The sequence below is a fragment of the Podarcis vaucheri genome, assembly GCF_965113315.1.
Source record: "Podarcis vaucheri genome assembly, chromosome: 10".
In the NCBI taxonomy this organism is placed as follows: domain Eukaryota; kingdom Metazoa; phylum Chordata; class Lepidosauria; order Squamata; family Lacertidae; genus Podarcis; species Podarcis vaucheri.
The window spans coordinates 32,844,234-32,869,340 of record NC_138748.1 but is presented as its reverse complement, the minus strand read 5'-3'; the positions used below and the strand labels follow the sequence as shown (position 1 = coordinate 32,869,340).

Genomic DNA, 25,107 nt, shown 5'->3' with positions numbered 1-25,107 from the left:
AGCAAAAATTGTGCTTCTCTCAGCGCCTCAGGGGAATCCAGACACTGGCATGTGGAACCCCCTTCCCAAGCAATGATAGTTTGTGCAGTGGGGCTCCCTGTAAGGACGGCACTGCTTGGCCTTCCATCCTAACATGGCTCCCCACCCTCCACTCCCCCTGCTTGCCATGAGGCAGCCTTTCAGCAGATGTGGTGACTGAGATATGTCAAGCTAGGTTCTCAACTTACCACAGCCGAGTCACTTTTCCCTGCGTTCTTTCCTGCCTTGACCAATTTCCAGCTTGTGCATCGCTGCATGTTTACCAGACAGCAAGGGCCATTGACTAAAATGGGGCTTACTTTTGAATAAGGGGTGCACTGAGGTGCAACCTCCAAAACCAGTGCCTTTCTGGTGGAGCATTCTCAGAAGTAATGAAAAGGCAAGTGAGGTATTGTCAGAAGTTCTTGCCTCTGGCTTGCCAGATTTAGGCTGCAGTCCTGTGTACCCACTTTCCTGAGAGTAAGCACCACTGAATTGAGTGTGATTTACTTCTTAGTTTAAGAGTCATTTGGTAAATGAATTATGTCATGGTTTTTCCCCCCCTGGAGATGGCAGGGTGCTGATACATCTCCTGCCAAGGGCACAAGGGAGTCTATGTACACCTCTGGCTATCAAAACCAGAAATAATAAATAATTTAGCAGAGCTGATAAAGCTGGAATTGTGAGCGGTGATACTAAAATCTAGGTCAGGTGGCTGTCAGCCAGGTTTGACCAAACCGGGGGCTTCATATTGCCTGCCAATCAAAGAGACCAATGTTGCTTCCTCTATTCCATCTTTATGAGGGCTTTATGACCCTTCACCAGTGGTGTTTCCAGGTACTTCACTAAGCTAGGTCTCAGTCACAAACCATGAGTTCCTGCTAAAAGTCATGTAGTGTCTGGCACATAGGTTTTTTAAAATTTCTGATACATTAAAACATCCATTGTTTCATAGGCCAGAGGAAATGTAAATTAAACAAAAATGATAAAACAAAATCGAACAAATAAAATCAAACTAATGCCAGAGTACTCATTCGTCATGGAATAACTGTTCTTTTAATTAAATGGTAGCAGAAACATCACAGTGGTATGATCATTATATAATTAAAGTATAATACTCTGGCTACTTAAGATATATGAGATCCTCTTGCCAAGCAAACACTCCATATTTGTTATAACAATTAGGAACTCTGAACAAAACCGTCAAGAGCGGATTTACTTAATTAATCATACAGCAAGCATTAATATAGCAGTATTATCCTAATATTAACATTTTTATACTGCTTAATTCACTATGGTACACTTTTTCCACTTCGTTTTCTGAGTGTGTAGTGGCATTGTCCATGCACCAGCTTTCAAGACAGGCTTGCCATGGTTCCTTGTTGATATGCTATAAAACACAGTTACAGTGGTGCCTCGCAAGACGAAATTAATTCGTTCCGCGGGTTTTTTCGTCTAGCGAATTTTTCATCTTGCGAAGCACGGTGTTGGGAAAGTTTTGGAAAAGCTTCAAAAATCACCAAAGTCTTCAAAAACCTCAAAAAAGGCTACCACACCGCGTTCTATGAGTTGCTCCTCGAAGTCAAGTCGCAACTGTATTAACGGTGTTAAGAAAAAGGAAATAAACTTGCAAGACGTTTTCGTCTTGCGAAGCAAGCCCATAGGGAAATTCATCTTGCGAAGCAGCTCAAAAAACGCAAAACCCTTTCGTCTAGCAAGTTTTTCGTCTTGCGAGGCATTCGTCTTGCGGGGCACCACTGTTGCTCCATTTGTTAAGGTCATTTCTGCTTAACATTTTGCTTAGATCAGGATGCATGCTGACATTGTGGAGCTTATGTAAATATTTCATACAGATGCAAAATGTTTCATGCACAGCTGATGGGCTACAGAACTTGAGTTGTTGCTTCCCACATGCCAAATGCCACAGCAATGGCCAGGGGTGGCTGGTCATATAATGGCCGCACATTCTCAGTGGCCCCTTTTGAGAAATAAAAACACAAATTTAAAAAGCTGTATTTTACAGATGGCTGGCAGCACATGCGGGCATGCAAATCCTGTTATTTAAAATCCTTGCTGCACTGCCAGCCCTCTGGAAAATGAAACTGCTCTCTTTTAAATAGAGTGGGTGATACCAAAGAGAAAGATAAAAAAGTGAGTTCTACTGAGCCCTCTCCATGTGCAGATACTTTGTCCACACTATAATCTTTTTACCACCTACCCTCTATTTCCTTACTATTCATGATTTCTTAATAGGCACTCAGTCTCAGGCGAAACCAGCTCAAACTTGATGAGAGGCTGAACAATATGAAAATGCTCAGTTTTGACTTGTGTACGACAAAGATGAGGAACCAGACACTGTGCCTTATTTCGAGAAGATATTTGTTTCCGTTTTAAAAATGCAGGAAGCAAGAGAGCTTCAAAATGACATTATAAGAAACTGTTTAAAGATCAGAGATTAGAACTTTAGTATTCTCAATGGAGCATGGGATAGTGGCAGCCAATTAATAATACACAGTCAATCAACTCATGCAAGCAGAAGATAAGGACACTTCAAAAATAATCAACTAACACTATCCATGAGAGAATAACAAAGAGATTCAGTAAATATTCCAAAGAAAAAGCAGTGCTAGAAAGTGTTAGCCAATAAATGAATAAATGCACTTTGAAAAAAGTAGAGATCCAGTGTAGCAAAGTGGCTAGAGTGGCTAGAGTGGTACCATAACTAGAGGGAACTAGGTTCAAATCTCCAATCAGCCATGAAGCTAACTGGGTGACCTTGGGCCAGTAACAATCTCTCAACCTGGCCTACGCCACAGAGCTGAATAAAATGGAGGTGGGAAGAGAGGCATGAACGGCACTCTGAGCTCTTTGAAGGAAGGGCAGGATTAAAATATTATAATAATACAATGAAGTATTACAACACAATATGGACACTTTTTAATGGCAAAGAGATACTGCCAAGGTGATATTCAGCTATACAGAATTTATACTGGTCACTGCTGGCAACTTGTTTCCCAGTATGTATTCATCCCTGACTTATACAGAAACATTGCATACATGCTCTCAAGTCCTCATGGGATCTTTCATATCCCAGTTACATGTGTTGTCTGAAATTATTCCCATCAGCCTATGATTCAAGAGGTTTCAGGTAGGTAGTAAGGAGACTGGAACCCTGTGGCATCATCCTATATACCAAAATCCACAGTGTGGAGCAGCAGGCCCTAGCAACACCTTCTGGGACTTTGCCCGCCCATGAGGGAGGACCAGAATCACAGCAAAACAGTACTTAGTAATCCCAGAAGGGTATCATGGTTCATATACTGTTGAACTACTAAACCACTGAAAGATCCAGTATAATCACAGCACTTACACTTTCCCTGTTTATCTACACCAAGGCAACTAAAACAATAATAAGCTTAACCCTCCCCTCTCTCCCGCAAAAAAAACTGGAGTGCATTAGGCACAATGACCTTGGTCCCCAAAGACACATGGGACTGCTGTTTACCAGAGAGGTTGAACAACGATTTCATTAGAAACTTCAGCGTGCTCTTGCATTTTTAAGTGTACATTTTACAAGTTCAGTTACAGCATCACATTAATTCCTGCTTCCTTCACCAAATCTTTTTCCTGACAGCATTGCTTTATCATTAACTTTAAAAGTGTTTCTTTGCCTAAAAACAAAGGAGGCGTTCCAAACAAGAAGGAAAAAGCTATTTTCATTCAAAGTGGTAGGAAGCCACTTAGAATCTATCATCAATTCGAAGACGCTTTTGCCATCAGAAGAGTCAGATCATGTACAACATACAAAGAGTCAGATCACGTACAACATTCATGTAATGCAAGAAATGTAACCTTTAATAGAAGAGAAAGAGGAAGAAACATTCTCAACCATTAAGAAGCTCTGAATTCCCTTTAAGTAATTTCCTCCCAGGCATACTATATTTTCCCTAAAAGAAAGCCTTTTCAAAACATTGCTGAAGGCAATTCATTGCTCTGATACTATGCTTGATAGAAGTACATCATTTCATGCTGTGACTGCTGTAACTACAAATAGTTGTTGAGATTTCATAGCAGATGAGACACGTACTGTTTAAAAACCAACAGCAGGCTATTTGTATCATTATTTTTAAGTTTCTTAAAATCTGCTTGAAGGTATCAGTGGTGCGTTTCTCTTGCAGCAAGTACAGTCTTCTTCCAATTAACGTTGCTGTTAGTTTACATGGTCCAAATTATTTATTTGTTTAGTTATTTTATTTGCAAATTGCTTTCCATGAGGCACCCAAAAATCATTCACAATATAATAAAACTGTTTTACATATATAAACACACACACACACACACACACACACACACACACACAAATATTGTCACTTCTAATCCAATACCAGTACGAACTGGAATGAAGAAATCCACTTAGAAGGTTCTGTAGGATCATAGAATTCTAGAGCTGGAAGTGATGCTAAAGGCCATCTAGTTCCCAGAAAAGCAGGAATCACAGCAAAAATCTTTGACAGAAGGCCATCCAATCTCTGTTTAAAGGCCTCCAATGAAAGATTGAGTCCACCACCCTCTGAGGTAGTCGTTTCTACTGCCAAGCAGCTTTTACCAACAGAAAGTCTTTCTAATGTTTAGTCAGAATTTCCTTTCTTCCAATTTGAATCCATTGATCTGTGTCCTACCCTCTGGAACAGCAGAAAAACAAGCCTGCTCTATGTGACAGCCCTTCAGATAATCTGGCTATCACATCACCTCTCAATTTTCTCTTCACCAGGCTAAACATGCCCAACTACCTCAACAATACCTCGTAAGGCTTGGTTTCTTGTTGAAAGCACAGAGGCCAAAAAGACAACAGAGAAGGTATCTTTCTGATATAATGGAGGGCGTTCCGTTGGTTAGACCCAATTATGACATCATGAGGAATGGACTTCCTGATAGGATGGTATCTGCAGGGTCCCGCAGAACACAGTAATCACTTGGGTACATACGGGATGAGAATATATTTAAGTAGCCTGGTCCTAAGCTGTTACACATACATATATGCTCCAAAATATTTTATAGCAGCCATATGAACAGCCCTGCAAATGTCAGTGTGAATATGTAGATTCCTGAAAAACTATTACACATCCAGTCCGACTTGGGCATAATTTTCCTATGAACTCAACATGGAGGATCTACAGGACACTAGAAAGCTTGGTATAGGTATTCCAAGTCTGCCTGCAGTACCTCCCAACTGTGTGTGGCAGGGTTAGACTGGCCAAAGCTTCTCCTGGACGCTTTACCAGCAAGTGACATAAAACAGCTCTCTGAGAACAAACCTCTATTGCATCTCTCAGTAATGTTTGCACTAAGTGAAAAACCAGAGCTGCTGTCATCTATTTAACTAATCAGCAAGTATTGTTAAGTCTAGATTCATAAGCTCTGAATGTACTAAATTAGGTTTTATCATCAAGCCAGCTAGTTGCTCTCCTGCCTAACATACGAAGGTTGCAAAAGCCTTCCACAGGCAGTGCTGTGTTTAAATACTCTTTATTCAGACTGGTGCAAAATATCTATTCCTAGGATATTTAAAGAAACCATTAATAAATAATCCACAAAATATCTCTGCTGTGTTTCATCTTTGCAATTTTTTCATTCTCACCCCTCCTGGACAATTTGCCACTGGGCCAACAGTTTATCTCATGTGCAAGCAAATAAGGTATGCCTCTTTAAAATTGAGGACTATGTTTAGCAAAAAGTTCTAAGACTTTTAAGGCATATTTCTGGATAAAACACCACGAGGAATGGCAAATACCTGCTCCATCAATTATTATTCATCCCAAGGCAGTGCAATTATTTTCAAAGCTACACGTTCCTTTAAAATCCAATAAAGCAATTTTTGCTTTAATGAATTTACCCACTCAGCAGTATCTAGTGTAGCCAACCATTTTATATTATGGTTTCAGCTTGAAAAATGTTCCCAGGTATAATTGTTCCAAAGTGACTAAAAATATTTAACTGCTTAGGTGCACAGTCACAATACCTGCATAATGTTAAACAGAATCACATAATCTAAAGTGGCTATTTAGCCCTTGCATCTATCCAATCTATGTCACAGTGTGCCCCAGATCAAAGGCAGTTGCTCTCCATAATACTACCATTAGAACCAATATGAGTCATGTTTGCTCTTCTGTGCAAGTTTCAATCACCCAAAGTTATTTAATGATTTCTTTTTCAAAGAGCTTTATCCTAGAGATAAACTTATCCATTTAGTAGCATTAAATACCAAGAGTATTTACCTACTAGTACAAAGAAGCTTTTGTAAAATTTATTGTTAATTTTATGCATCTGAGCCCGCTTACATTATTGTGACAAGATTGTTTATTTATGTACAGCAAGCAGGGGATATGGGAAGTTGCATGTTTTAACAATTAGATACAGTTGTGATTAAGGCTGAAACTTCAAAAGGGAACAAACTGCAAGCTTTATTGTAGCAAACATTTGTTATTAAAAGAAACTTGGCTCAAGGGACTGAAAACAAGGGTGGTAAGACTGAAAAAACCTCTGTTATGAGAACCTATTTGAAGAGGGAGGCTCGTCTTCTGCTCCACAGATCAAAAGGAGCTTAGATGTGACATAATTTAGATTTACAAAACAGAAAGTGTCAGATAAGAATGAAAGAAAGCTCTTCAAAGAAAGAGGTTAACATACAACAGCGTTCTCTTTGCAGCCATAAACAGCAAGTTATGTTCTCTGCTGTGACCTGTGGTTTTTCTTCTTTGACTAGATCATCATGGTCTGACAAGTTGATCTACAATTATACCAAGCTTCTGGGACTGAAAGTTCTTTTCTTGTTTGCTCATTCCTTCCATGTTTGTTCATTCTTGCCCTAGTCCCCATTCTGCTGTTGTTTTTGAGTTTTCAAATATCATCTTCATATTAATCATCACCACCACTCATCACACTCCCTCATCCATGTCTGAACTCAAAATTAGTTGTCAGATTGACTAGTGGTAATCTGTCTTCCTTCTTGCATTCAAAGTCCTCCATGGCTTTTCTCCTGCCTCTGCTCTTATATCACAGTACACACCTGCCCATGACCATCTTCAGCCACCCAAAAGTATTTTGTTTCCACTATTTTGCTCTTTTTAGACCTCATGCCTAAAACTGCCTTCCAGAACTTCTGTGTGATGCTACTTGTCTTACTTCTTACTTCAAATCCTCAAAATCCAACTTTATATCAAGCCTTTGGCACAACCCCTTATACCTCAGCCTCTGGAGAATCATAGAATCATAGAATTGTAGAGTGCAGTGGTACCTCGGTTTAAGAACAGCCCTGTTTACAAAATATTCAGTATATGAACTCCGCAAAACCGGAAGTAGTGTCCCGGTTAGCAAACTTTACCTCAGTTTACAAACAGAAGCCTAATAGTGGAAGGGCACCGGTGGTGGGAGGCCTCATTAGGGAAAGCCCCTCGGTTTAAGAATGGCTTTGGTTTAAGAATGGACTTCCGGAACGGATTAAGTTCATAAACCGAGGTACCACTGTATTAGAATTAGCAAGACCCTGGTTAGTGTGGCCATGCCCTCCTGCTTGGAAGTAAGCCTTTAAATTGCAGATTGGTTCACAAGGGGCCTATGCTCATTCACAATTGGATCCTGGGTGAGGCAGCAGACCTGTAATGTATTACTGAAACCTGGGTGGGTAACACTGGGTAGATTCAATCTGACTCAGCTGTGCCTACCTGAGTATTTGGGTTTAGCACCAACACAGGCTGGAGGGAGACATCTCCACTTCTACCCTGCAGACTAACTTTGACAGATGAAATTCTTCTGTCAGAAGAAATTCTTCTGAGTAATACCCCTCCCCACCTTCTCACTATATAGAAGGATCTGGCAACTTCTGTTTCAGTGTATCTGAAGAAGTGTGCATGCACACGGAAGCTCATACCAAGAACTAATTTAGTTGGTCTTTAAGGTGCTACTGGAAGGAATTTTTTTATTTTGACTATGACAGACCAACACGGCTACCTATCTGTAACTTTGACAGATGAGTAAAGCTCCCATCATCTCTTACCACAGTCTATTCTGCCCAAGGCATCCAGAGGGCACCAGTTTTGGGGAAAGCTGACCTAAGGAGTATGGTATATTCCCTGATTCCCAAAATCAAATATATATACGGTCACAACGAGCACATTCACACAAATTATTCACACAATTAAACCCAGAGTAACTTAGTGAATGGTCAAAATCTTGCTGCGATATTAAAGGTTTAATTAGAGACAGACTATGGATCTGTTTTCTTCCCAGAGTAATCAGTTGCAGGGAAAAATGCTTGCACTGCAGGTGCAGTGAAGGCTTTGAGCATCTGAGACTCCCTGCTGTACCACACAGATCGACAATTTCTCCTGCAATAATGGGACGCAAAAAATAAAATAAAAATCTAACTCTTCTAAATCTTCCCCTCAACTAGGATAATCGAAATTAAAATCTAGCCTCAAAGCAAATAATTTATAACCATTTAAAGGCAAATGTGGGAGTGAAGGAGAAATCAAGGAAACAAGCAGAGTGTCAGTGCCATTAACAATTTTTGTAGCAGAGAGTCTGCAAAGATTACAATTTAAGGAAGGGGCACCAGTGGCATACCTGTAAGCACCCTCTGCTTAACAAACCTTTATCTTCACCAACTGTCACCCTAACACGTAAAAATAAAATACCTTAATGGATATCAAATGCGATTTAGCAACATTGTGTTTTTAAATACCAGTGTGTAAAACAATAACAATTAACTAGCACTCAGTTTTTCAATGAAATAAAACAAGTATCTTTTTCTTACTCCATGGCCACAGATGAAACGCACCTAGTCTGGCCAGAAAATGACACCTTGCCTCTAATTTCTAAATAGCTTCCAAGGGACTGAGGTTAGAGACAGAATGATGTCAGTTTGCTTCTTTGGAGCACACCGCCCAAATTTTTAAATGGAAAGTCTGCCCCTGCTTTCAGTTACATTCATTATGTTGTGGCCGCTTAACTATCTAATCTCTACTTCACACTTTTTTATCATAATCACTTTTAGTAACAATTCAAAGGCCTCCAGATATTGCTATCCAGCTGGGTTATTAAAGCACACTAGCTATTGTTTTGGCCATGAACTGACCCCACTTTCCCCCAATTTATAGAAACCAAGTGTCATTCCATTTCCATCCCATGTCCCTCTAGGCCCTTCAGGTTCACAACCCTATCAGGCACTCCCACTAAATCTCCCTGAGTTAGACTCCGGCTGCTGCACCATAAACCACTGTATCCTCTTTCTGTGACAGTGATGACTGGGAGAGTAAAGGTAAAGGTAAAGGTACCCCTGACCTTAGGTCCAGTCGCGGATGACTCTGGGGTTGCGCCGCTCATCTTGCTCTATAGGTCGAGGGAGCTGATATTTTGTCCGCAGACAGCTTCCAGGTCATGTGGCCAGCATGACTAAGCCACTTCTGGCGAACCAGAGCAGCGCATGGAAACACTGTTTACCTTCCTGCCAGAGCAGTACCTATTTATAAACTTGCACTTGACGTGCTTTCAAATTGCTAGGTGGGCAGGACCTGGGACCAACAACTGGAGCTCACCCCATCGTGAGGATTTGAACAGCCGACCTTCTGATTGTGTGATTTAGACCACAGTGCCACCCGCGTCTGGGAGGGTAACAGTAGACAAACAGAGCATCTCAAGAACACTGGGACTGTTCTTCGGGGGGGGGAGCACTCCTTTCATGCACCCTCCTACCCCACCCCAAAAGAATTTAAAGGAGGTCTGAATAATAAACTGTCTCTGGCTGCCTTTACAAAATACATAAACATACACAAAACATAAAATTGATCAGTGCATGGGATTTTTTTGCAGGAAAAGATAAATGATACTGCCACTCCAGTCTATCAGTTAAAAGTTCAGAAGCTTGTTACTAAACTATCAGTGAAATCTGGACATTTTATTGTTAAACTGTTATGTTGACTGTGGTTTGGCTGAGAAAACACAGCAGATTAGCCTGAACTGAGCCCAAGACAACTGCCAAATCCTCTATCCATTAGCAGATGGTGCAAGAACTTTAGGAAGCCTTAAAAACAGGAACAGTAAACAATTTTTAATCTGGAGGCTACAGTTCCCATTTTAAAAACCAGCCAGTGGGCTGCACCACACATGCACCCACTGTGCGTCATGCACATATGGTGGGATAAAAAATAAATCAGAAAGTGAAAATACATGCAAGAGCCACTTTAAACTCCTTCCTGCTAAAAATGCCACTTTAAACTCTGGCAATCATATGATACACAAGAAAAAAAACAGTGTCAGTACTAGGTGCCGCACATTTTTAGCAAGGAGGTGCTCCATCTTCATTTCCTACTGTCCCATGCAATTATAGTCCCATGCATTTATACTTAATGATAAAAAATCGAAGTAGTTACAGTTGATGAACCGTAATTTTTTCAACTGTTTTGATTGTTTGGCAGTTTTTGTTGTGTTTCAGGCACCAAGCCATAGGGATCCCCTGTCCTGTGGCTGCTGGTGCAAGGGATCTTGTTGGAGCATTGCTTTTCTCCCACATAGGCTAGGGCATTTCAGGAATAACTGTATTCTGTCCACAGCTTCTGATTCGCAATTCTATCTTGATTTCTCTTTATCATTACTTATGTCTGTCTAACCTGTTAGGTACGGATTCACAGATTTCCATATAAAAATGTTACGCCTCTGTAATACGCCTCAAAGGTCTCTGTAATAATCTGCTGTTTGTTTGGGGGGGGGTGTTTTTAGACAATAAAGGGAGGTATTACCTGTCTGCATCCACCGTCACATCATGAACCCCTCTTTGAATAACATCTCGGGAGGCTGCTATGTCTGGAATTCGGTTCAAGCTTCTTGTATACAGGTTGAGTCCTCCATCTGTCATGTAACTGAAAATAAAAATATATAATTTTAATCATAAGAAAATGCCACCAGCTGGTGCTACCTATTTATATATAGCACTGTCAATGCAGCGCTGTGGCAGAGTGAAAGAAAGAGATGAAGTTTCTGATCTGCAGAACTTAAACTCTAAAGAAGGTTTTTACCAATTTCATCAAGGTGAACCTTACTAAGAACCAAACGAGATGTGAAGTGGTAGCTCTGTGTACAGGACATCTCATGATAACAGCAGTCAGCACAAAAGGGAAGAGCTATAACTCAGTAGTACAGCACATGCATTGTTTACAGAAAGCTCCAAGGTCTAAATCCTGGCAAAAGGATCAGGCAGAAAGATTCTTTTCTGTCCAATGCCCTCAAGTGCCACCGCTTGTTAGAGTAGATAACACTGGCATAGTTGGACAACCATTCTGGCCTAGCAGCTTCTCCCTTCCAGAATACTTATTTATGCTTCCCAGCAATTAAGTGGGTGCTTAACCATCTCCCACTGTATTGATTTTCTTATTAAAGGCACACCTCCACAGCTGCTATTTGTTCCATGACAAAAACTACACGGGTACATGTATCATACATGGTGAAACCTCCTACACCATCACTGTTGTCCATATTTGAAGTGCCCCCTTCCAAAGCTGTCATGCCTAGTTTGCCCCTACGTCAGGAGAACAACTGCTTGAATTTTGTTGTAGCAAGGGAAGGAAGGACTGAGGAGGAGTTCCTACCCTGCAGATAAGGAATAGAGTAACACAGAGAACGGTAAACTGGTGTTACAGTAAACATACCCAAAAGTATCTATAAACATCGAACTGCAGATCTCTACAAAGGAAGCAGCCATACAGAACCAGGAATGGATTGAGCTGTTCACTTGTCAGGTGGTACAGTCCTCTCACATGGAAAAGCACTTGACAGGAGACGCTTCCATGTGAAATGCGCTTGTCAAAATTTGCGGCCTCAGGCTTGAAAACTCTCCTTCCATCTAAGTCAGTTTTGCTGGGGATGCAGTTATTCGACAGAAATGCTACAATATGACCAATTCCTATGTGAAAGCTGAGTTGGCCAACTCTGTGAGAATCTCAGTGAAGCAAATGAATGATGAAAGGGGGATGGGGTGGAATATACCCTTGAGTATACCCAGGACTCATACACTTAGTCCTGGTAAAGACAGATATCAGAAAAATGAAAGTGGAGGACCATAAATGGTGCCTTAATCTTTCTTTTATTATGATACATACACACAGCTGCCAACAACCAAAAGAAGGACTGACACACTAACTATACTGGCGCACACCTCTTGGACTAATTAAGGCCTATTCTTTATAGGATACAGGCAGGAGAAGGACTTCAGTGATAAGACCATATGTTCACCATCTCAGGTTCAATCCATTATAAGTTCAGACAAGGTTGTCATAGAATCAGAGCTGGAAGGGACCACAAAGAAATCATTTTGCCCAGCACAGGCATCGAACCCACGACCATGAGATTAAGAGTCTCATACTCTACAAACTGAGCTATCCCGCAGGAGGCCAAGGACTCTTGTCCAAAATCCATGGAAAGGTGCTCTCTGTGGGTTTAAATTCTTTCCCATGTATTTGGTCCACCTGCATTTACAGTATATACTGGCACACCAGTGACAAATGGCATGGATGGGTTTGCTGCTTACTAAATTTTTGACAGTATTTAAAGGCGACATGGTGCACACATAACACTTTCATGGGGAGGCGGCTTTATCTATGGCCCACATCCTATGCATATCTGGCCTCAATCACAAAACGAAGAGTCATGAAAGCACCGCATTCACCTAGACAGGCCAGCCTTATGCACCAGATAGAGATGACCTGCTTGAGAAACTGATGCGAGCTTGGTGACCACAGAATGATTACAATAATGGGAAGCTTACCTTGCTGTTATTTTTATATCATCTTATTTTGGTATGTATTGTTATCTGAATTGCTTCTTAGGGGGAATTTCTTTATTAGTCATTTTCAGAAAGTATTGTGAATGAAATGGGGGCCAGTTTCCACACCAACCTATGGTATTTGAACTCCGAAGTCATATCTTTAGGCACTGGAACCACTTATGGATGTGATCTTGCACTCAGAAATGCAAACAAGAATGTTGCTTTCCAATGGATACAAGACGGTGTATATTGTATGATGCCTTCTGCCAGGGAGGGGAGGGAATGGGACTCGATTGCAGCCTTCATTCCTATAGAACTACAAAGGTAAGAAAATGGAGGAGAAGACTTCAAGACTCAAGACTTCAATGCATTTTGATTCTTACATGGTAATGCATTAGTGAAGAGGCTGAACCTCACAAGAAATAGGCCCCTCTTCCATTAATTCCTAATTACTGCTGGATTCTCATCCCCAAGTGTTTAAAGTAATTAAAGTGGGAATGAAAGAGGAAAGAGATAAGACTTGACATGCCTGAATGAAGCATGAATTTTCAGTGCTTATTATTCATTTTTTGCTCTTTATTCTAACGCAGAAATGGTACTTAAAAAATATTCTGGCCAAGAGCGCTGCTGCTTGCTACTATTTACCAAGTCATTCTCATTACGGATGTCAAAAGAGACAACTTAATTTATTCTCTAAGGTGATAAACTAATTAATACATATTTAGTCAAGCAGTACAAAAACTGTTAATCGGTATATGTCACAAGCAAAATATTCAAGAAAAAAATTAGCTGAGATAGAAAGTCTCACACTGCTTTGAATGCTTTCACATGAGTCATTAAGTTGCATAGATGCACAAAGTTTCTTATACTAGATAGTGGCTGGATTTCAGGTGAGTGCAGTCTGCTTTTTTCTCATTTTTGAACCAGACTTCCAGGGTCCATCAGTCAGGACCAACCAGAAAATATAAAAACAATGCTGGAGTATGACACTTGAAGAAACTTTCAGAGCTCAATTCTATGCATGCTTACATAGAAATCAGTGGCACCGAATCCCATGGAACTCTCAAATCAATGAGCAATCAGACATACAGCTCTATCCCAAGCAGATTTACTTGGAAATAAACACCACTTCTTTGAATGGGTCACACTTTGTCTTAGGAACACAGGCTTGCTTTTAGACATGGAGACTGAAATTCTCTAATTCTGATTTCAGTCTTTCATACTTTGAAAGGCAGACAAACACTCAACAACCTGACCATGGTATTCAACGCCAGCTGCAGCATCCTAATCAGACCCAAGGAAAGTCCCATATAGAGCACATTATAGTAGTCCAGCAGTGAGGACACCAACACATGAACTGCAGTGGTCAAGCTATTCTTGTCCAGGAAAGGGTGTAGTTGGCATACCAACCTAAGATAATGGGCAGTCCTTCGCACAGAGTTTTCCAGGGTCTGTAACAGGAAGGATGGACCTAGGGGCACCCCCAAACTTGTCCCTTCAGAGAGATTGCAACATTGTCCAGAAGTGGAGAATTCCCTAACTCCTGAATATGGGAACCACTCACCCCACAGAGTCTCAATTTTACCATGATTCAATCTCTGTATTTTGATCCTTATCCAGCCCACCACTACAGCTAGCCACAAGTACAAAAGCATCCCCTGACTCAGATATAACAGGGGGGAAAGGGATGGGTGTCATCAGTATGATGATGATACAATGCCCTAAATCTCCTAATGGCCAACAGCTGATCACAGGGCAGTTTACAAAATAAACACACAAAAATACATAGCATAATTAAAAAACCATACCTCCCTCCAACACACAGTTTAGAAACCCATAGATTATTTAACACACACAAACATTGCCAGGACATGGACACATATTCTCCCCCAATGCTACTCTCTGAACCTATCCCCACAGGCAGAAGCAGAACCACTGCAACACAGTGCCACCAAGTCCCAACTCATGGAAATAGTCCAGGAAGAAACCATGGTCACCAGTATTAAAAAACCACTGAGCAATCAAGAAGGAGCAACAAGGTCACATTCCCCTGCCCATCTCCTAAAGACCCAAACGTAATGATGTGAGAAATCTACCATTTGGATCAATTACAGTTTTTAACACACTCATCCTCTCTTATGTATCCCTGATGTAAACTGCTCTCTCCCTGACAGCTGCTACTAGCTCCTCCGACATCTGCTCTCAACACATGGGTGTCGGGGGCTGGACCAGCAATGCAGCCTTGCTTCTTTGCCCACCACTCTAGTGCCCTACACTGCTTTATAACAAATAGCCAGTTTGGATGAGGTTGATTTGGATTATAGAGAGGAAAGACTTAAAAAACCTCACCAATCATCAAAGCAGCAGATAATTAGTCCTTAATAAAAAAAAACCCCCAAAACAGCGATCCTATTATGTTACATGTTGACTGACACTAAATCTGTAATTCTTATATGATATATGGATTACATTCTTGTAGAGTTCTTCCCTATGCATCAAAGCAGCCATGGAACTACATCCAGGAGAACATCACACACCCATGTACTGAACATGAGAGCAACACCTATGCACTGAACATGAGTGATCTAAAGAGGAACTGAGGGCCTCTGTTTCTATGTCCTAGGAATCGAATGTATTATGTAGAAAGGAAGCATAATATTGCCAACAGTGGTAACACTGGCAAGCAGGGGAAAACCTTTCATCATTTTCCATATAGGACATCATCATCATCATCATCATTATTATTATTATTATTAGAATTTATTCTCAGCACGTACAACTCTTTGAGTAATGCAGTAAATATACACATTTCTGAGTATCAGTAAAAAGTAGAAAATAATTTGTTAATCTTTAAGGCGTAACAACTCTGTTTTGCTGCAACAGACTAATACAGCTATAAAAAGGTAAAGGTAAAGGTACCCCTGCCCGTATGGGCCAGTCATGTCTGACTCTGGGGTTGTGCGCTCATCTCGCTTAAGAGGCCGGGGGCCAGCGCTGTCCGGAGACACTTCCGGGTCATGTGGCCAGTGTGACGAAGTTGCTCTGGTGAGCCTGCACCAGCGCAGCACACGGAAACGCCGTTTACCTTCCCGCTATAAAGCGGTACCTATTTATCTACTTGCACTTAAGGGTGCTTTCGAACTGCTAGGTGGGCAGGAGCTGGGACCGAATGACGGGAGCTCACCCCGCCGCGGGGATTCGAACCGTCGACCATGCGATCGGCAAGTCCTAGGCGCTGAGGTTTTACCCATAGCGCCACCCGCGTCCCTCTCTAGAACTCTATATACTCTCTAGAACCCTCTATACTCTCTAGAAAAACATTAAAATATTGGTGACTATAAATCTATATTAGTGACCACTCAACAATGTGATGAATAACTCATCTATACCAGCATTTTAAAGATATCTATGTGGCCATTGTGGGACAAACACTTGTGCTTAAACCCCCATCAAATTGCAAGCAGTACTGAAATTCAGAAGTGCCCCAAAGCAGTCCCTACTAGATAAAGTTAATAAATGATACCTTCCCATCTCTTGAGGTTATTCCTGTGGTCAGATATAAAATGCACAACCGATAAATGCCAGAAAAGCTGATTTCTCAATAGAATGAATCTGACAGGTAGGTATTGAAATTTCACGCCTGTAAGAAATGGGTTTTTGTTTTCCCCCATTTAAAACATGTCTGCCATCTACCGACTGGAACAAAATAAACCTAGAGGGAATGGTGTGCACAGCAAAACAAAAACTTTGTTTGTAATCTCTTTCTCATTTAATTATCATTCATTCCAATGTGCTAAGATCATTATAGCACACACATTCCTTCTGTTTTTTAGCCCCTACTAAAATAAGGAACACATCTACCATTAATGTTAAGAAGAGGATCTAATTCAGTCTTACACAGTTTCTAACTCACAAAACCAAACACCTGTCAAGAATGGTGGACCAGAATTGTTTCTACAGGGGCAGATGCCCCACCACAAGGGTTATGCTAAACTTTTAGGCCTATATTTTTAAGCCATACACTGGGAGCTGGGGCAAGATAAGATACCCCAAGATTGGTGGCAAACGAATTTCCCTGAAGCATTTTTGTTTCTAGGGGGCTGGCCTAACTTAGCCTCAGACACATCAATAACACGAGATGACTGAGGGTTTTTCATTCTCTCTCTCTGCCTCTCCTTTCTCCATGACTTTAAAAGGACAAAAGAAAGATGGTGCATACCTTAGGGAGCATCACTATAATATATATTTCGGGGGCCAACCCACCCAGAAAATACATTTCGAATCATATGGTGCTTATAGTGGTCACATCAAACAAGAAGAACATTGTGTGTTATGTGAGGGTCTGGGGAAGCAAACACTTACCCGCTGTTGATGTCATCAGCACGGAGGCTCTTCCCAAGAATGTCCCCATCACTCATGTATCCTCCAACATCAACATCAGAGGAAATGTCCAGATCGCTACTTCCTTTTTCACTCATGTCTATCTGGGGTATGTTCCCAAGGCGAGAAACAGCTGCACGGCGAAGAGGCGTGGTATACATGAACCGAGAAGGGTCAGTATGGATAAAGCGACTAGCACCACTGCGAGGGTACCCTCCACCCAGGGAAGGAGCATCGCCTGCCTGGAGACGAGGACTAGCTTGTCCAAGCCTCCAGGTCACTGGAGAGGATCGGCTTGTCAAGCCTGGGATACTTCGCCCATTCACTTCGGTTGTCACAGTACTGTCAAATGTTGTCTCCAATGTGCTGTGAAGCAAAACAAAAACTGATGAACTGTGCTTTCTATACTTCTGAGCATAGGGAGGGGAGAGACAGTAAAAGTCAAAGCACAGAACAAAAACGAAGTTTATATTTAAGGCTACTTAAATCCCAGGATAAGGAGAGATGGGGGAAGAATGCCAGGTGAGTAGGGAGCAAAGGTGTGCTCTTGCTCCTATCTGTGAGCATGGGCTGGATTGCGTATTGACAGGCATTGCCCAATCTGACACATTTCATTCATGGAATTTAAGGAGGCTGCTACTTAACTGGATAGCACTGACAATAAGAAAACTGGCAAAAACGAAACTGGGTGCACATCTTCAAGGTTTCTCCTTTCAAAACCCACACGCTTTCTGCTTCAACCCGTATATATTTAACCAATTGTTAAACAGTACCTGTGGCTTATTTGAGTTCCCCTAAGGCTTGACATAGTTTCTTCCAAGTTCTGCCTCAGATCTGCTATATTCTTTACAGTTCTCATTCTTCTAGCTTCAGGATCTTCCCCTGCAATGAAACAGTGTATATAGCTAACAATATACTGCAATAAATATCAGAAGAGATCTCCATCATCATCCCAATAACATATCTCTGAATCTTCTCTAATATGAAACAGACAATGACTTATAGCATGCAAAGTTATTTCATAACAGCAAATTAGCTGATGGGGGCAGCGTGGGGGTGGCAAAAAAACAACACCGAAGTTCCTGTACTCACACCTTAAGTAAAAGGGCCTTTCCCCTCTTCCTGCACTCCCTCTACCCACTTTTCCACTGAATTTGTGAGGAATCTTTAATTAAAAAGTCGATAATAAAAATTAAAACTACATTTTTTTAAAAAAATCAAGATTTATAGATAATTTTGAAGGCTTTTGTTAAAAAGAATTAAAAATTAACACTGCTGTCAATCACAAAATGCCCAGTGTGGAGTGTATGATGTGGCACAGGTATGGCATAGCACAACATTAGAGATGCTTGCCTGCTGGGGTTTTTTTGTGGCAGTCACACAATATTGATTTTACACACCCACACCCAGAGAGAGAGACAGACAGAGAGAGAGAGAGAGAGAGAGAGAGAGAGAGAGAGAGAGAGAGACCTTGTTGTCTACAAACCACAGGGAACATAACCTGGTTCCAGGGAAAATATACAAAGTGACCAACCACATTCTCTGCTGCACGGAACACCCACATGCACTCAACATACATGACACCCGCCCTGTGGAACACCCTCCCTTCAGATGTCAAAGAGATAAACAACTACCTGACATTTAGAATTAGGGGATTTTTAAATGTGCGAAGTTTTAATCTATTTTCAATCTTTGTGGGAAGCCGCCCAGAGTGGCTGGGGAAACCCAGCCAGATGGGCGGGGTACAAATAAATTATTATTATACAGACCACAGACACATATGCATTGCCCTGTCTGTCTCTCACACAACCACACATATATGCCTCATTTCCTCTCAATCCAGGTGCACCTGTCCCTCTCTCTCACATACCACACATGCACACATACCTCCCCCCAACATGCACACACAAACACGTATGCACATATCACATAGACCTTCCTCTCTGTCCAGGTGCACCTTCCCTCACTTCTGCAGACCTCACATACATAGTCTCTTTTCTCACATATGAACAAAGACCTCATATAGATGTTTTCTTCCTTTCCTCACCCACCCACCCCATATACAACCCTTCCTCTTTCAAACAAAGCACACATACATACCTCTGTCCATCATGCACACATGCTTACACAGACACACACACATACTACATGAGCAGCAGCAGCACCCATTGAAAAGAGCACCTCCCCAGGGCAAAGGCAGCACTTGCCAGAAACTTCACCTCACAGCCAGACCAGGGTAGCCTGAATATGCAGGACACCCCCACTCCATCCCAATTTCTTTTTTAAAGTGAGCACAGGAAAAAGGAGAAACCACCTCTGGCTAGCAAGCAAGGGTGGGGGCCTCAGCTAGTGTTGCGCGGGGGGGGGGAGCACTGGGTACATACAAGCTTTAGACTCTATACATAAAATATATCCAGATTCAATAAACATGAGTATTCATGTAAAATGTACACTTCAAAGATATACAAAATCTAAACTGCAACAACTTGATTCTAAACTCTCACTTGATTTTAAGACCTGCCAATTATTATTTATTTATTCTAGCAGCAATGTGTCAATTTCTATATTATTTAATTGGAACGTAGGATTTACAGGCCAACAGAGCGCATTTTACTACATATTAATACCATTCCCTACCACACAGTTAAGGAGGCAACTTTGCAAGACTTCCTCCCAGGGGAGAGACTCCTTGAGTATGGAAGTTGTTCTGGGGTGGGTTTGGCCCTTAGCAGCAGGTGAGATTTTCTACCTGTATGTGCAGGTCATACTTGGCCACACATTTTATGCAAGAATGGCATAAGTTCTACCTTGTTATACTTTAATAAATATAACCTTTCCTTATCTTGACAAGCCTTCCTTCTGGTTTGTGTGCTCCATGAGATCAGGAATGTGTCATAGGCTTGCATACTCTTACTCCCACTCCTTCTCCTCCCTAATCCCCTGCTCCCCTCACCACAAGGAGGTATTAACAACTAAAATTGCATGGTAACAGAATCCCATCTTCAGGCAATTCTGTGATCTTTTTGCTCTGCCATTAAGTGCTCAACAGAGGGAAGAAAGCAGAGAATATGTGAGAGGACTCCGTGCGCCAGGGCCAGCTTATAAATATTGGAGAAGACATGATTTTCAGTACATATTTAAATGACCTTCATAAAATAAAATGATAGGGATGCTGACAGAGCGTGCAAATAATGGGTTTGTAATGTCATGTTTAACCTGCTTATAAGCCTCATTTCTGGCTCCTTGCTTGGTTCTGAGCGCATGCGGGGGCGGGACCGGTGCACGTCCCAGGAATGTGATGCCCCACCTGTAGGGGCATGGCATGCATCCTGGGGGCATGGTGTGCTATCCGTAGGGGCATGGCGCCCGGCACGGGCAGGGGGGCTGCCGTGATGGCACCCTGCCGGGATCGTGCTACTGGGGGCGGTGCGCTCCCACAGCATGCCTCTTCCTCCACTAGTGCTGAGCTCAGAAATGATGGGGAGAGTTCTGCAGCTTTCAGGGCTTCAATGGAGCAAACGTAAGCAAGGATGTGAAGAACTTTCATAAATCGTATGAAAACATGCCTGCACACATGCAAAGGTCAAACATGCTTAGAACACTAAAAAGAAAAGCAAAAAAAGCCGATCTTTTAAGGAATTCATACTTCTGACAATTCAGCTGCATACTGAGCTATAATGAGTTCGCACATCTCTAGGAATTATGCCTCTCAAGATACCACAAAAGCATCAGCTTCTCTTTCTCCTGAGGATTGGTCCCTAGCTATCCTTGCTTAATGCCAAAACAGAGCCAAAAAAGATGCCTGTTGATTTTCAAATTCAACATCCCAACAGCTTTTGTGTGTAGAGATGCTCATATAGTGTGAAATATTATTGTTGTTTATCATTGTTATGATGCTTGGTTATAACTAACCTGCCACAAGAGTCAAATTTATTTGTGATCATGCACAGGAAAACCAGCTGTGTTTTTATAGCAACAAAAAGTAGGGAATGGAGTTGGTGCAAAGTATCTCTACAAGAAGAAGAATCTTATTAACTTCTGTATGAATAAATCAGAAGTTCATTACATATCACTATGTACACAGAAAATCAGAATAATTTGTGGGTGTTTAGATGACCGGAGGCAGGGATTTTACGCCAGTACTCATATTAATACATCATACACTTAGCGACTAAGAGTCTCCCCTAAGTCAGGCGTGGGAAACTTCTGTCCCTCTAGATATTGCTGAACTACAAATCCCATCTTCCCTGACCATGGGCCACGCTGCCTGAGGTGGATGGGAGCTGCAGTTCAGCAACATATGTCGGGGCCAAAGGTTCTCTATTCCTGTCCTATGTCCAAACATCTTCACATAGAGAGAATGTGAGCATTATTGATTAGTCAGAAGGGTCCAGAAGGCCGAAAGGTAGATCAAGAGTAATATTGCTAATCAAATAAATAAAACAAATACAAAAGAAAAATGTGTATATTATTATTAAATTTGTATACCACCCTCCCGCCGTAGATCCCAGAGTGGTTCACAACAGAAAAATACAAAAAGAGAACACAAAATACATAATCAAAAAACAAACCAATAACCCCTCCCACAAACACATTTGAAAGGACTTAGAATGTTAATCAGCCAAAGGTATGGTTGAAGAGGAACATTTTTGCCTGGGGCCTAAAGATATGTAATGAAGGGGTCAGAAATGCCTCTCTTGGGAGAGTACTCCACAAACAGGGAGCCACCACAGAAAAAGATCCGTTCTCATGTTGGCACCCTCTGGACCTCTCGTGGACAAGGCACACAAAGAAGCGTCTCAGATGAGGATCACATGGTCCAGATCGGTTCATATAGGGAGAGGTGCTCCTTGAGGTTTTGTGGATCTGAGCCAGAGTCAAAACCAACACTTTGAATTACTGGCAGCCAGTGCAGCTGGGCAACGATTGGTGTAATACGTTCAAACTGCCTTGCCCCAATGAGTAACCTGGCCACTGAATTCTGCACCAGCTGAAGCTTCTGAACCATCTTCAGAGACAGCACTATGTAGAATGTTGTTGCAGTGAGTTATCAGAGCATAGATGACAAATGTTAGGCCATCTCTGTCCAGAGAGGGGCACAGCTGGGCCATCAGCCGAAGCTGATGGAAGACACTCAGTGCCACTGAGGCCACCTGAGCCTCAAGCAACAGCAAGGATCCAGAGGTACCCCCAAACCATGTACCCACTGCCTTCAAGAGCAGCCAACCCCCACATCCATCTGGCTTAGAGAACCACCTGCTAACCGTGTCTCAGTCTCATCTGAAATGTGCTTTAGTTTGTTGGATACAATCCAGTCCATTACCGAAGCAATCCAAATATGTTACAATTGTCCAGTCTGGAAGTAGTGCTAAACAATAGTCTGGGTAGCGTTAGGATCATATGGTTCTCTCTGTTCTCTCCTTTTCCAGTATAGATGCAAGGAGGAGATTTTATTTTTTTTTTAGGAATTGGATGCTTCCAATCACCATTTGCTGCTTCTTGGTTAGTGATTCCTGGTTTGTTTCACTAAACTACCATTTCAACTAGAGCTGTGCAAAAACAGATTTTCAAAATTATCCAATCTCTCTTTGTGGGCACATAAATTTGGGCAAACATGTCACAGAATTTTTCCAGTGGGCAACTTGGCTGTCAGTTTGCTTCCCCACAATACTCCAGATCAGTGTCATTCAAGGGGGCTTGGGGACACCACACACACACACACACACACACACACACACACACACACGTGTGTGTAAAATATTCTTGGAAGAGTATGCAAACAGGCCTCCTATTCCTAGGAAATGTTTTCTGTGAATTTTCAGAACACCTCTAGTTTAAACTACTGGTTGCCCTTTATATTCACAACGAACTGCAGCTAATTTTGAAACAGAAGCAGATGTTTCACATAGTCCTTTCACTGCCAATGTGGAGAATAGCGAAAGATGGAGCGTATGAACATAAGACTCACCTAGGCTCATTCTAGCGCTGCTAAATTATGGTTTAGTATTATGTCCCATCTTACCCATTAAACAGTAATAAACAAGCCCAGAACAAAATAAACAGACGATTGTTACTTTAATCATCTGGATCCTGGGAGTGAGAGATAGAACCTTAAGCACCTTTATTCTTTAAAGGTACTAGACCAGCAAGTTTCTCCTCTCTTCTATGGTACAAGGCAGCAACCAAATGGCAGCAATCAGAACATCAGAAAGCAGAAAGGATTTAGCTGAGTTCCGAACTGCATGAGTTGCATTTTCAGCATTTATGATGCCATGTCAATCCCAAGGTTCCTCTCTGATCATTTGTGCTCCTGGACAAAAACGGAATATAATCTTTATAAATAATTAAGTTGCTTCAGCGTAGCTAACATTAACAGTACCCCACACTTCGTGCTTCTGTTATGAAAGTTACATTTGTCACATTAAGGCCTGCAAGCAAGGGAGAATGGGGCTGGTTGAAAGCACCCTGCAAATGAAAATTAACATTCCACACATCAGGCATACATGTCAGAAAGAATAACAGGTAAAGTCTGGATTGAATGGATCTATAAGGTGCATGAGCTAGCAGGTAAGTTAATAAATCAAGCCAGTCACCCAGAACCAGTTACTTATGCCCACTAGCCTACTTCAGATACTGTACTGCATCCATTCTGGTTTCTGCAGTTTCATGACCAGGAGCATTCTTCCTGTACAGCTAGCATCCACTTAGCTAAAGGTAAGGTAAAGGGACCCCTGACCATTAGGTCCAGTCGCGAACGACTCTGGGGTTGCGGCGCTCATCTCGCTTTACTGGCCGAGGGAGCCGGTGTACAGCTTCCGGGTCATGTGGCCATCATGACTAAGCCGCTTCTGGCAAACCAGAGCAGCGCACGGAAATGCCGTTTACCTTCCCGCCGGAGCGGTACCTATTTATCTACTTGCACTTTGACGTGCTTTTGAACTGCTAGGTTGGCAGGAGCAGGGACCGAGCAACGGGAGGTCACCCTGTCGTGGGGATTTGAGCCACCGACCTTCTGATCGGCAAGCCCAGCATCTCAGTGGTTTAACCTACAGTGTCACCCGTGTCCACTTAGTGGAGTCCTCAAAAACAGAGGGTATTAGAAATCTTGCTTAGCATGGAGGAACTCACGAAATTGCCACATGTTTCTCTTTTTTGCAAATGTCAGCAGCCTCGGCAAGAACACTCCCTGCCTCTCTCAAGTACATATTATAAGCTTCCAAGTCCCCGCCCTTTTTCTTTTTCCTTTTGATGAGCAAATAAACCCCCATTAATTGAAATGACCCACCTAGTCTCATATCATGTTACTGTGGGGTGTTCATCAAACTGTACAAATATGAAGACAACAAATAAATTGGAGTTCAGTTTTTGCAAAACCAAGTTGGGAGTTTGACAGTTCATGCTTACCATACATGGACTGCACATGCAATGTACATTGGAATGTAGGGAGCTGAGCTTATGGGCCTTGAAAGAAACTGGTGAATGGCTGCTGGTCCTTGAAAGAAACTGGTGAATGACATTTGCAGAGATACGGGGTTACATTTCATTTCCTACTGCATGGGTTTCTGATACAATCTACGTGTGCCAAAAATTCATGTCTTTTTCTCCAGATGGGAAAACTGAGGCATATGCAGCTATTAGCAGCCATGTTTATCTCATGCTGTTGCAATGTTATCTCATTAAAAAATTCAACAGCCACCTTTATTCCATTACCATTTTACTTTAATATTAGTATAACATAAAACATTTCCTTCCTATCACCCATTGTAGTTAAATATAAAAGGCTTTGCATCATGACACAAGTCATCCATCTGTGAAAATATCACCCCACCCCACATTTGCCATGATTAAGAAAATGTGCTATCTGGCAAAAGTCAGACAGAAACAGGGGTTTCTTC

At 41.8% G+C, this 25,107-nt stretch overlaps 1 protein-coding gene across 9 annotated transcripts in view; it reads right to left on the bottom strand.

Annotated features, from left to right (window-relative positions):
* The window catches only part of NAV3 (neuron navigator 3), a 459,986-nt gene that overhangs the window by 84,127 nt on the left and 350,752 nt on the right, over positions 1-25,107 (bottom strand). For all 9 annotated transcript variants that reach the window (XM_082240711.1, XM_082240708.1, XM_082240709.1 and 6 more), the window contains 3 exons: positions 17,986-18,094; positions 17,195-17,578; positions 10,812-10,931 (listed from right to left, as the gene is read on the bottom strand). In XM_082240711.1, coding sequence (XP_082096837.1) covers positions 10,812-10,931; positions 17,195-17,578; positions 17,986-18,094 — 613 coding nt within the window. The remainder of the gene's footprint in view (positions 1-10,811; positions 10,932-17,194; positions 17,579-17,985; positions 18,095-25,107) is intronic.